The sequence below is a fragment of the Gymnogyps californianus genome, chromosome 1, assembly GCF_018139145.2.
Source record: "Gymnogyps californianus isolate 813 chromosome 1, ASM1813914v2, whole genome shotgun sequence".
Taxonomy (NCBI): Eukaryota; Metazoa; Chordata; class Aves; order Accipitriformes; family Cathartidae; genus Gymnogyps; species Gymnogyps californianus.
Window position 1 is genome coordinate 95,394,977 of NC_059471.1, and position 14,636 is coordinate 95,409,612.

Consider the following 14,636-nt stretch of genomic DNA (forward strand, 5'->3'; position numbering starts at 1 on the left):
ACCTATAGAGGATATCGTTTACATTTATAAAATTGGAAAATGTGTTGACTAATCTTGGTGCTCAGCTGCATGATACCATCCTCAAAAACAGTTTCACAATAACGTTATGTAAAGACCTATCTAATCTGGCAATGCGCAACCAGTCCATAGTGGTTTCAGCCACTAAATGTAATAGTCATTTTTACAATGTTGGCACTACAGTGAAACCAAGAACAGATGAACAAAGTTATCAGAGCAATGTGTAGCCAAGTAGTAAAGATTAAAAAAGAGGAGGGAAGAGGTGCACTCCCGCAAAGCCATTGTGTGTTAGTACTATAGTAAATCCAGTAAAAACAGATACATATTAAAGGCAAGGGACTGAAGTCATACAGCAAACAAAGCTGTCCTCATTTTGGAGACTCATTAGGAGGAATAAAGAATCAATTGCTTGCAATGCATAAAAACTTAACGATTTTCCTTCTATTTAAGCAATAGTTCATAAAAAATCAGGTAAATATTCTTATGTGCTTTAAAGTGGGTGTAATAAATTCAAAAGCTATGCTTTCCCTTCTGAAGATGGAAAGGGAAAGCATTACGTCAACACTGCTGTGAACACGCTTGCATCAAATTTCAAGAAATTTTATGTTCTTGAAATAAAATAATACCATATAGTTGTTCTTTATTACTCTTTGCTTATGATCTGGATGAAAGGCCATATTTCCTTACAGAACTTCATATTTGCTTCCCTGGACCAATCAAATTCGTATGTGGGACTCCAAAAGAGGTCAAAACAATGATAATTTGACCAGTGACACTTAGTATCCCACTCCTGGAAGCCTGTATCTGGGCACATGCTAGAAACAGCCCCCAAAACCGCACCTAATATATAACGCTGTGCTTTACACTTTTTTAAAAATTATATTATGTGAAGTGTTGCCCAAGACCGAACAGTTAAAGTGTTAAAAGTTCTGTATTTCCAACCAAAAAAACACGTGTACCATTTCTGCAGTGAACTGACCTCCAGTAGCAAGAAAAAAAAGGAGTCCTGAAAAAGAAATCCTTGTTATGTTTTCATGCATTCCTGTGATTCATTGTATTTACTATACGGTTAACATGCTTCAACACTTATAGAAATGTCTTCTGGGGAAAAAAGCTTGGTTCCATCTCTTATGTTATGTTTCTGCACAGAAGTATTTAATTCTTATGAAATTTGTTTATGAAAGTTATAGCAGAACTCTAAAACAGTTAGACACTTATGAAATTTATATGTACAAATCAGTTGAACTCAATTTATAATCAAACCAGCCTATGGCTTCTCCAGAAAAAGAAAAGAAGAAAACTCAAATCCTTCATTAAGTTAAAACAAGCAAACCCCTCAGAAAGGCTTAGGTAACATTTCCTGTACCAAAACAGGAACAGTTCTACCCATGTGTGAAAGAAGTAGGACTAAGCTAGGAACTATGCACTCCCCAGAAAGGTAGACTCTTGAAATGACAAACATCAAAAGTGGTTTTAAGCATCAGTCTTCAAGTCCTGTTGATAGGCACAAACTCTAATACAGGTCCCTTTCATCATGACCTTGACACCTGTTTTTTTTATTTTCCTAAAAAGCATTCTTTTTATACTTGATTTTGTATTACCATAGCGACATGGTAAATTCAAATGCTTCCTACCTTTTTACTCCAACCTGCTTTATTGTTTGTACAGCATACACAGAAACTATAGTGGTATTTAAAAGACCAGCACCATGAACTCCATGACAGGCAGCTACCAACATTTTAAACACCTTCACTTCAAAATTCCGTATTTGTGCATTTTCTTATTAACAGAAGTGTCACTAATACCATGTGATTTTTGCAGTCTATAAACAGATGCCTCAACCTCTTCAGTACTGAGACATACACACTCAATGAATTTTCAAGAAAGCTCCTGTATAATAGAGTTATATCTGCAACACTACTATCACTAAATACTTTGATTAAGATTTCTCATAGGGTTAAGATAATAATAAAAGAAAAAGCAAAGTCAAGCTGATGTGTAGCTTTTCATTCTCTGAAATATCCTCATATTTTCTACCTTCAATAAAAGAAAACCTATAATGGTGCCTTCCTCATATTTTCACTAAATCACAGAAATGCTGGTGGGAAATGACCTCTGATGGTTATCTGATCCAACTCCGACTCAAAGTGAGGTTACTGCTAACATTAGATCAGGACAGCTGTGCCTTCATCTAACAAAGTCTTGAAAACCTACAGGGACAGAGGTCCTACAACCTCTCTGGGCTACCTGTACCTGCCGCACTACCCTCCCAGTGGACAAGTTTTTGCTCATGTTCAACCTGAACCTTCCAAGCAACAATTTCTGGTGATTACTCTTTGTTGTAAGAGCTGTCACTGTTAAAGACAGCTTGGTTCTGCCGTTTTCGTTATTCTTCAAGTAGTTGTAGACTACTATTTTATCACCCTCTTAGCCTCCTCTTCACCAGACTAAACAAACCCAGCTCCCTCAACCTCTCTTTGCCCATCATGTGCTGTAGGGTCCTGACTATCTTGACAGTCCTTTGCTGGGACCTTTCCAGCTCTTCAGCATCCCTCAAATTGTGAAGCACCAAACTGGACATAATAGCTCAGGTGTGGGCCCAATAATGCCACACAGAAGGAAGTAACTTCCCTTGATCTGTGAAATATGGCACAGCACAGAACTGACAACTACCAGAAATTCCAGGTAAATTGGTATTTCCAAATCAAACGCAGTCACTCACTCTTTCTTCAAATCCAGTCTACACATGGTATAGTATCACCAAACTTGATGACATACAGATTTGTAATATTTTTTACTCAAAGACTTGAGCTCAACACTGACACTGCATTTTTTGCTTAAACCCTTGAAAAAACAGGGAGGGAGGTGCAGAATCTTACACACAGACACTTTTGAAAAAAATAACTTGTACTCTGTTGTGCATCTTTAGTCAGAATTAAACAAGGCTTTTCAAATGAACTGCAGAGACTGTCTTCACAGCTCACTTCCAGTAGAACGATTTGGGGTTCTAAAGGAAACCTGAATCTTTCCTTATCAGCTCATCTATCAGCTTCACAGTGGCTTGCATGCATACAAACCTGTACAGATGCATATATCAACCTAATAAATAAGGTCTTGCCTATTAGAAGGTTGTGGAAGTAATGGTAATCACTTTCTTTGTGAGGACATTTCTATCGAAATGCATTACAGATAACTGAATCTAATACACGATGAATTAAATCTTGAAAAACAACTTCAAAGAGACATGCACTGTAAGCACAGGGCACTGCCCTTTAAATTGCTTTAAAAAACACTCAGCATGTTACAAGAGAGCAATCTGACATTGAGAAAAGGCAGACAAATAATGTATATTGGCTTTTACTAAGTAGTAAGGAACCGATCACCATTCTCTTCCTGAGAAATAGTGTCTGCACTTACAGATATTTGATGTTAGAACAGCTAACTAAAAGCAAGATATGCAGGCCATGCAGAGAAATATAAAAGAAAAAGAAACTGCATGGGGTGTGAAGAGAGCAGCAGAAGAAATGGACAGTAACAGGTAACTATGGTGTGAGCTGTAACAAATACAGAAATAAGGAACATGCTTTTTACACTTTTCTATGCTAAAAGTTCTGAGTATAGCAACTAAGAGCTGTATTTGAAAATAAGTTTATTTACAGATTTTATTAGACCTCAATGAGTAAACTAGCTTCTGAGAGCATCAAGTACACTTCCACATGAATCCTCTGAATTGAACTGTACAAAAGTCTCTTTTATATCTAAAAATATTCAAGCTTCGCATTTTCTTATGTATATTTTTAATTTTTTGTATCTCTGTGATATGAAAGCATAGTGAACTGTAGTAGAATCTGTCATCATGTAAAACAGCCAATGTTAATCCAGTAGATCACGCGGCCACTTGAACAGTGACAAGGTGTCAATATACTTCATTAGTATGGTTGAATTACAACACTACAGAGGTTGATGACACACAGTATGCAAGGCCATGAATACTAATACTTAAATCCAATAGAATTTAGCCTGAAGTAGATTTGTTAGCTGTCAGGCATCATTACAGAGCATTAATTTTTTTTTTCGTATTATCAAACCACTGCAGAGATACACACAGACATAAAAATCACTTGAGATGTCCGTGTCTATACACACTACATGTATTGGGCAGCCTTATGGAAAGAATGCTATACTAGATAAAAGTTTGCCTTGCAAGCTAGTGGCTTCTCTACCATATACCACAAATGCTTACGACAGTACCAATTGATAAACACAGATTAGCCTAGAGAAGTATCAATTTTTCAAGCTTGATTGCTTTTGTTACTGTGGTAAGGCAGATACCATTATTGTAAGAAATCAGGATAATTTTTTTTTAAGGAATTGTTTAGACCAGCAAATAGTCCTTTTAAAACATATTGCATGCCCAACCGCCTCACAGGTTAAAGATATTGAAACATTGTAGCAAAACTGTTTAAATTAACATTGTATCAAGACCAGTTTAAAAGTAACTCTTAAAAATTGAAACATTGTATCAAACCCAGTTTTAATTTAACTCTTTTTTAAGCACAGTACTGTTAAGCCCAAATTTTCTCCCTAAATAGTATTAAAACTATATTGCCCCACAGATTACATGATTGCTACTAATACCACAGAATCACAGAATCATGTAGGTTGGAAAGAACCTCTGGAAGTCATCTAGTCCAAATTCTTGCTCAAAGCAGGTCGAAGTAGATCAGGCAGCTCAGAGCCTTGTGCAGCCCAGTTCTGAGCAGCTGAGGATACTCTCCGCAACCAATCTGTGCAACCTGTAGCAGAGTTTTACCACTCACAGGGTGAATTTTTTTTTCTTGTCTCTAATTGGAATTTTCACTGTTGCAACTTGTCCGCACGGCCTTTGGTCTTTTCACTGTGCGCCTATATGAACAGTTTGGCTCCACCTGCTCTATACCCTTCTATTGAGTAGTTGAAGACAGCACTAAATCTCACCTTAGCTTCTCTTCTTAAGGCTAGACAAACCTAGTTCTCTCAGTCCATCTCTGTTGGACTCATGCCAGTACATCATTGTTTTTCTTGTACTGTGGAAACCAACGCTGCACACAGTGCTCCAGATGTGGTCTCACAAGGGATGAATAGAGAGAATAATCACTTCCTTTGACTTGCTGGCTACACTTTGCAACAGCCTACTATGCAGTTGGCTGCCTTTGCCATAAGAGTACACTACTGACAAATATAAAGATGAAGTTCCTACCCATAAACACATCATCCCACATGGGTACTTACGCGAAAGCACTCAAGAACAGAGACTTTTTAGATTTAATCATAAGTGTGGAGGCATATTGGGCTCTTTACCTCTCAGCGCTCTACATGTATGTGAAATTCATGGAAGGAATTGTCATCAGCTCCCTCACATGCAGAATGTCCTGTTCTCCCACTCCTGTGCCTCAAAAGGAAGACTGGAGGTGGAAAGTTGTACAAAGACAACCTTCAAGGCCAAAATGGTCTTGTGCAGAGGGCAAAACTTTGAGATAAAGAATGTTCCTAAGGATTAATCTTACCATTCCATTCCAGCTTATACTTTAACACAATTTACAAATACAGCTTCCTCCCAGGTAAATTATCTAATATTTATTTTATGCAAGTACCACTGTCATGGCCTCCCACCATGTGTTTAAGGAATGCCATATCAGAAATAAGCCAAACAAATGAAAAAAATTTAAGAAAAATCTTTGAAAAAATAAACCTAGAACCTGGATAGAGGCAAGGTCCAAAAAAAAAAAAAAAAAAAAAGGCACAAGATGGAAAGAGTCTGTGAAAAACAGGCTCAGATTCTTATGTAGAGTATCTTATGTGTCTTAATATTACAAATCTAATGCATAACAATTTAAAACCTTAAAAAAAACCCCAAACCAAAAGAACCTCAACAACAATCCACAACCAAAAACACAAAACAAAACAAAAAACCCACTAAACCCAGAAAGTGTTTATGATCTGTTAACTCAGTGACCTGCTAGCTTGAATTATAACTATATCATTATAACACAAGTGGAATCAAAACCCCAAAATTTCTTAGTATACTCCCAAGCCTTTCCTTTGACCCAGGCAGCAAATGCAAACCATCAGCAGCTATCCTTCATTTTTTCAGTGAATCTATTATTACTGTTGGCTTCTCTTTTCCTCTTGATGAGTCCCTACTCTTTCGTCTACTATTTCTACCTTTCAGCAATTCCTTCATGGCCCCAAAAGATTGAATTTTACTGTCATGGAGCAAGGAAAGTAATACTCCACTAAAGGTAGAAATGTATCCTAGCATCAGTAGTTAAGATGAAGCTGAGAAAAAGACTAGAATACAGACAGAACTTTAAAAGATACCAAATCTTTTTAGTAAAAATACACTAGCTCAAAATACAATGGTTTTGGTATAACCTGCCAAAACCATAGTGCGGCTATACACAAGCTGAATATTATGGAAAGCGTGGCTTATATTTTGTTGGAGGACTAGGAAAAAGAAACTAGCAACGGCGTTATCAGATTTAAATGAAAATCTTTCGTAAAGTCTGAAGCAAGACCTGTGATTTACCTTGTAAATCAAACTAGCCATTAAGGCTTAAGATAATGTTTGTTATAATTACCAACAAAAGTCATTGACCCTTTTTTGCTGCTGAACTTAGATTCATAAGGACTTAGATGGCACAAGTGGAATCCCCAAAAAACATTACTGTACGAAAGAATATGATCTCCAGTAAAAATACACTGGACATGGAACACACAGTGATTGTCATTCAGTTACTATGCTCTTTTTCATATAGCGTAAAAGCAGCACTTTATGCACACACGAGTTGCATATACAACTTAGAAAAACCCATATTGTTTTACCCTAAAATAGGAAATGTTAAGAGTTACAGCCTTCTATTTACACTATAGCAATTCTGCGGCATTGTTTTAAAATCCTGACTATATGAAAAATGTATACATTTTTTATATAATTTTGCACACTTTAATTGCAAGTTTTCACTTGCAATTAAATAGCAAATCACTTGCTAAATTTAGACTAGTAAAAACAAAACTGATGTGCCCTTACTTTACTTCCTTTGTATGCTTTTTTGATTCAGAATTAATTTTATTCTTTAAGAAATTCACATTCTTAAAAAAAAAAAATCCAAACAGAAATAGCAATGGCTTAGAGTTAGTATAGACCTACTATTCTTTCTACTATTTATTATTAACAACTGAATAGCTGTAGGAACTACTTAAAGATTAGAAACGTATGCTCTAAACTAAATCAAGTTAAATCTGAGATACAAGACCCTGCTTTAAAACTTCTACAAAATATAAAACAGAAAGGATCTTACAAAACAAGCAAACATAGAAAAGGTTGACAAATCAAACAACTTGTCTGCTTAGAATTTGCTTAATTGTTCGTTCTTACCTTCTGTGCTTAATCCAGGACTTGACGTGAATTTTGCTACATCGACAATCTTTACAGCAAACTGTTGCCCTGTTTCCCTGTTGATACATCGCCGTACAACGCTGAATGGACCCCTGAAACACACACACACAGAAAACAGCAATAAATAACCCATTCTCTTTTATGCGTTGAGCTACAATTCCATTATTTCTAAACAAAGCTTAGATTCCAACAGTCAAGTGTAGTATTTACACAAAAGCTTATACCTCTCATCCTTGCTGCCCATTAAATGTAAAATTAATAATTTTAACTACAGACTAGTGTAAAGAACACCAAATGAGTTTTGTATTTTCCTATATTAAAGGCACATTCTCTTACCCTGCCACTTTAGAAACGCTATACTCTTAGAAACCTTATATAATATACTGACATTATCATTAAATTTTAAGTAGACTTTATTTTCATGCATAATCCAAACAGGGGGGGGGGGAAATAGAGGAGAGAAACATATTCTTGCTTTCAGTCCTAAGCTAGAGTTTAGAAATTACTATTTGAAACAACTGAATGGATATTCCTTCAAAACAATGATAAGAGTAACAGAATTGTTGAGTCATGCTATTTGGTTTTATTTGTTTGTTTGTTTTATACAAACTAGGTTTATTTTGAGCTTATTTGACATCACTAGATATAAAAAAAACCTCCATTACAATATTTCAAAATTCCACAAAAGCTTATAATTTTCTCTCATCTATGGCACTTAAAGAACCCCCACAAAAGTTACAGATAAAAAGATCTATTAAAATTAGTTCAGACAGATGTTAGTATTGCACTCATTTAATAAAAAGCTAGTTATTTTTCAAAACTGAAATTACGTTTGCCAAAACACAAGTTAGAATAATGGCAACCTTTTAAAAACCATCACCACCAATATGCATTTTTGGAAGCTTCTTTTAGTAGATGATTTAAGTTTTTGGTGCCTTGACTTAAAATATGGAATCTTCCATCCCATGTTAACAATACAATCAGATAATTATGGTAGGTCAAGCTTTCAAACTTGAAAACTTAATAGGTTATGAAAACAGAATAGGATTGTTTCAAGACTGCAATAGTTGTGGCAAATCAATCCTTTTTTACTGCTACTTATTTAATGACTGACATGATAGTTCTAAAGAAGTCCATTCTAAAGTCTTCTCAAAAAGACATAAGGGAAAATTTGAGGCTGGAAAGAGCCTTTGTTCAGAAGTTCATCTATTGAGTGAACATTCACCTGCTGAGTGAAATAAATGCTTAAATATAGCTTAAAAGACAAATTCTTCCATCCAAGCAGTGAACTGGAAGTTAGTTTACACTTTTCTGAGCAATGAGACTGCAAAGCAACACAATTCTCAAAAGGTTCCCTGAAAAGGGAGAAGTGTCCCTCTGAGGGCACTTACAAACCTTTATAACTGGCTTTTGGTGTTCCTTTACAGACCAGATGATTCAAAGTATGTAATTCATCACACTACCAAACCTGTACTCCCATAGCTAAAATCCAATTTTTGTACTCTTTAAACAACAGACTTGCAAAGATTTCTTGAAATAGGGTCATTTCTGACACAGAACATGAATACCAAAACCAGTCAATGAATCACAATCTAAACATTCACAAACAAGGAAAATATTTACTAGCACAACTATATACATGTGAATTATGCTGATGTGCTCAAACAGAACTAACTATACAAGAAAACGTATGTTGTTTTTCCTCTTTCCTTGCTCCTAACATACAATGAAATCCCCCATATTGATGGCTATTTTCTCCTCTGAATCCACACCCCACTATTATTCAGTATCTGGTGTTTTACCAACAGTTACCACAGATATCTTTAAAAAGATGTTCAATTAACACTCTAATACATAGAAATCCACTTACATTTGTAAATGCAAAAGGCTCAACTGACTTCATTTGGCATCAGAAGGACTACAGCTATTGACTTGGAATCCTCCCCCCACATTTCAAAAAGTACTCTTTTATTAAAAAGTCCCATTTTATATAGATCAGTGTCACCTTCTTATCCCAAGTCTCTGCTTACTCTTTTAGCATCTGTCAAAGTAAAATTGCTTTAAAATAGTAGAAACACATTTAAATTACGGCAATTTAAAAATACCTCAAAACCTAAACCACAGCTTTGGAATAACATTGGCAATGCTCGTTTTCATTCATAATTGTCATAGATTACTAGAAACTAAATGTATTTCATTAAAATGATCCTTTTTCTTTTCATTCTCATTGTTTTTTCCACACACAAAGCCTTTCCGAAGACATTAACGTTTTTAACATAATCTGATACAGAATGGTACATCACTAGAGCGTAGAGACGCCTGACAAGACCGTATCCTTACTTACAGGTAGACCCCTGACTTCTGTTCATTCACATAAACTCTATGAATATAAGTATTTCTCGCTGTTGACCAAGCTACTTCTAGATTTCCTGGTTTCCTCAAGTCTGGGCTGGAGAGCTTGCCCAGCCACCTGAATATGTGTACATACTTCGAGCAGACAAGGAGAGATAGTTGGAGGAATCTTAAATCAAAAAGGAGCATACAAACTGCAGCTCCAAGAGGGATCAGACTTGTGGTCACCCCTACCTTTCTCTCTTGTAACCATGACTTATTTTTTCTTTCCATTATGTATTAACATTTTAGAACCCTGACTTGAGCAATTTGCTTCCTGCATATTAAGTGTGGGACAAAAAAATTAAGCATTTTATTCAGTTCTGTAATAGAGAGGGTACAAGAGACACCCGTACAGTCTCAACCTTTACGGCCATATTGAAACTTAGCTATGGTTTTAAAAGAGCCTCCTCTACTTAGACTGAGGAATGCCAAAGACTCTTAAGTAAATCAAAGGTGCTGGGAAGCACATAAGACAAGAATTCAGTGATGCCCACAATGAACTCATTCCATTAAAAAAATACACCAATTTAGAGTTTCATATAGAAATAAAAAGATTTTTAAACATAACCTGAAGATTCAGCTATTTACAAGCCTCGGGTTTCCAACTTTTTCAAAACTAGCTCTCATATTCAAGCCACAGACAGCCTCAAAATAGGATATGTTATGACAATACACGAGATGAATACATTCCATGACAATAGCAGCACAATAAAGGCTTGAATTTTCCAATTTCAGGTAATTTTAAAACACCCATGAGAGGTGGCCTCATCAATTAAGCAGACAACATTGCTTCCACATGCCAAGTAACAGGGACAGGAACAGAAGGGAACTTTAAATAAATTATGGTTGCAGTTAGCTTTTTGACTTTTCCTCATAGCTGCAATGACACACAGCAATTTTACAAATAAAGTTATAATAGCCCACGGTGATACTGTCTAACCTGAGTCAGAAACCAAAAACCATGCTTCCTAACACAGTAGTTTCAAACCTTATTTGGAAGTTAAGTAACAAAAGTCTTTGAGGCCACCCTCAGTCTCAGCACTAAAATCACACTCTTCTCAGTCAGGAAAAGGACTACAATATTTCATCTCTCAAATGAGACAAGGAATTATTCAACAGTTGTGTCTGCCACTGGGGAAACATATATCACATCCTCACTAAATGACAATTTCTATAGCTCATTTTACTAACCCTGCAGCTCAGGTTATACAGATCTAAAATACAGAGGTGATGCAGACAGGGGAAGGAACAACTGTAATGCTAGATACAGATCATCAAAACTGTTATAGACAGATCAGACTACTTATCTGTTTATTTATTAAAACAGAGGAACTGAGTTAAGTTGCATAATAAGACTTCATCTTGTAACAGTCATACAAACTAAAACTATAATGTAATGTGTTTTATATTTCATTTCTCTCTGTGCTACCTTTAACAGACATGCCTGCCGAGATAAGCAAATCTTTGGTTTCAGACCCATCCTCCCGCATCCCCCCAAGCTTTCAAAATCTTTTACTGCAGTTAGCATGCACACAACAGACTACACTAGCTCAAAGTATGAGAATCTTTAAAATATGCAAGCAGTAAGGACAGATGATCTTTTCACTGATATTTTGTCAACATTGGCAGCAGCACATTCCAACACCTGCAATACTTTGAATCCCATCTGCAATATATACCAAAAAGCAAAATGTATTTTCTTAAACTGAAGTTGGGATGCATGCTGATTTTTGCTGTCTACTGTAGACGGAAATCAAAGTATTACAATACATTATTAAGGAGGTTGTTGATTACATGTAGGCCATAAAAAAGTGGATAGGAATGCTGAAGCACTGCCTCATAACCAGTTCTTTTTATGCTTCCAAAATTTCAAGTAAGCAGGGCAGGTCCTGATGTAACCTTAACCCTAGTGAAACTATTTTCTGGTGATTAGCTTTACCGTCTAGCACAGAACAGTTAATTTTATATCAGCTAGACACAAACCTGAAGAAAATCAATTATTAATTACTTTCTCCTTCAGGAGTACAACACTTGAATTAGAATAAAATCCTAAAAATTTGAGACCATCAAAGCCTTTTTTATCATCTCCTTCACTTTAAATTATTTTACTTTGTGTATGTCATTAGGACTTCAAGGATAAAGATCATAAGCTGATATTTTGCAAACTTTATTTTTTTATACTAGAATCTTGTTGGTTTATCTGTCTGTTCTGCTTCCTTTCCCCTTTCCTCCAATCCATGTTGGTGTGCAAGAATGAGAACTGGTTGTGATTAAAATATACCTTGCTGGTTCCTAACAAGCACAAATACTTGCAACCAGTAACTACAGCCTGTTTTCTTCCCGTGTGCTGAATGAACTGAGCTGACCTGTGGGAATGGAGTTCCTGCTGACAGATGCTATAAGGACACTTTCTGAAGCCCTATGCTTCTGAACCCCAAAACTTGAGATTTGAAGTCATTTTCATATCAGATCACCAAGAATTTGCTCAACATCTCTCCCAAGTGAGTCACAATTTTTTGAGGAACTTAATATAAAACAATGCATTTTGGCTCTCAAATTCAGTTTGATTAATTTAAGTTAAAAAAACATTTTGTCAGTAAAACCAATAATAGTGAACAACACCTCTTCCAATGAACAGAGTGCTCCTTTAAAAACGAGCTTCCATTTAGAAGTAAAAGGCCTTAAATTCTTTTTCCTTATTTAACAGGGCTTAACTATTAAGAATTTGAAACATGCAAAGCAGGTCTTAAAGTTACCTTTATTCAACGTTTTAAATGGAAGATCAACATTTCCTAAAAGAGATTATGTCAGTTTGTTGCATTAAGATACTATAAACGTATACAGATAAAGTCACATAAGAAAAGACATATATACCCAGATTTATTTATTTATTTATTTATTTTCATTTAAAGGCTATACATTTGCTTACCTAAGCAGCAGACAACACTGCTTTGTACTAATTTGGTTAATACTTCCAAAACAACTGTATCCAAATTGATGAAAATTGTTGGAAAGACAGCAAATTACAACCACATTTTAAAGAGATAGATCTCTTTCCCTCTTCACTCATCCATGTCATTTATAATACATACTTCTTCTTTAATTTTCCCTTTGATTGAAGTGAACCTTTCAAATATTAAATATTTCCAAGATTAATTAAACCTGCAATCAGTCACTATATCAGCTCATTTGCACATGGAACTGCAGCCTAAAACAGTGATTGAACCTCTCTGTGAACTAGCACATTGGATTAGAGGGCATCCACATTTAAAAAGCCATCACTGGCAATGTTGGGTAGACATTTTTTGTTTTATTCTCAATGGAAAATTTAAAATACTGCATTATTATGACTGTGGCACAGAAGAACATTTGGGTTGAAGATCTGATACTTCTTTAGAAAATTAGATATCCCAGTACAAGTCACAAAACTGAGTTCCCAAGCAGCAACATTTCTATCACAAGTATGTTTCAACAGTTCACATCTTCTAAACCAAGTCTGTATTTTAACTCAGCCTTAGGATAAAACATACAAAGAACAAAGCACAAGACAGCAGTTCACTGGATCTCAGCCCAATATGAATACGTAATTTTTAATATTAATCCAACAGAAAAAAGAATATACAGAGTAATGAAGCTGTGGTTCTAAGGTAGGAAAAAACCCCAACAACTCACAAGTCTTGCTTTGCCTTCATGATCATTTTTATGAGACATGATCACTTAAACACCTTTGAAAGTACTGAATCATAGTGCTTACATAATAGTTGAGTACAATGTAGATTTTCTTTTCTAATGATTTTGTAAATAATGAAATAACTAGAGAAAGGCTACTCAGTAAAGTGGTAGGGTTTGAAACAGGTCATTTAAAAACAGTGAAACTAAAGTCAAGAAAAGATTTGGAAATGGCAGATATTTTTTAAATAATAGCATTTAAAGAATTTTAAAAATATTAGCTAAGTGATAAAATATGATTTGTAAGAAATTATTGTTACAGCTTAAAAATATTCAACTACCATCTATTTTAAAGGCTTAAGTAAGCTTTTATACATAGGAACAAAAACTTCAGGGAAAACACTTGTCAGAAAAACCCTAGAGTAACTTAAACTTCAGTTATTCAATGTAGAAATACCTGATGGGGGGTGAGGGTGGGGAAACATGCTAAAAAAAGCATAGTCATATCAATGCAGTGCACTATAGGAGCTAATTAGACATCCAGAGTGACCTTATCACTCAGTCTTCCTACTGTAGAGCTGTGCAACTCCAGTCAGAAGCAGCGGCTGCTAGTGTGGACCAGAAACCCAGTCATGGTCCTTCTTCCAACCTACTGCCCTTCTGGCAGCGTTCCCCTCATTGCAGTGTTATTAGAACCCACTTTCTCAGCCCTCCTCAAAGCCTTATCTAACACAGAAAGGGAGCAAATGAAAACTAAAATTGAAAATACCACCACACAATTATGTTCAGCACCAAAATGTTGGCAGAGCTACCCCAGAGAAAAAGAGAGAGCAGACAGTAGGAGCTTCCAGCCTTTTTTCCCTTTTTTTTTTCCTTAACCATTTCTTTCCTTCCACAGGAAACGACAGAAGGACTAGCCACTCCAGTGCTTGTGAAAGGGAAACATTCCCCAAGAAAACCTTAGGGTATGCTTAGAATTTATGCAACACACTGAAAAAATATTTACTTTCAATTTTAAGATTTTCTCCATAATTCAGAAGCTTGTTTACATGTTTTTGTCACCACAAAAGCAAAACACTGGCAGAAAGAGATCTCTTCTGCTATCCTGTCTTTCCTA

The 14,636-nt window shown here is 35.6% G+C and overlaps 1 protein-coding gene across 7 annotated transcripts in view; it reads right to left on the reverse strand.

The window, feature by feature from the left end:
- CASK (calcium/calmodulin dependent serine protein kinase) overlaps positions 1-14,636 on the reverse strand; it is a 228,485-nt gene that overhangs the window by 163,104 nt on the left and 50,745 nt on the right. For all 7 annotated transcript variants that reach the window (XM_050915214.1, XM_050915213.1, XM_050915211.1 and 4 more), the window contains exon 2: positions 7,436-7,548. In XM_050915214.1, the coding sequence (XP_050771171.1) occupies positions 7,436-7,548 (113 nt within the window). The remainder of the gene's footprint in view (positions 1-7,435; positions 7,549-14,636) is intronic.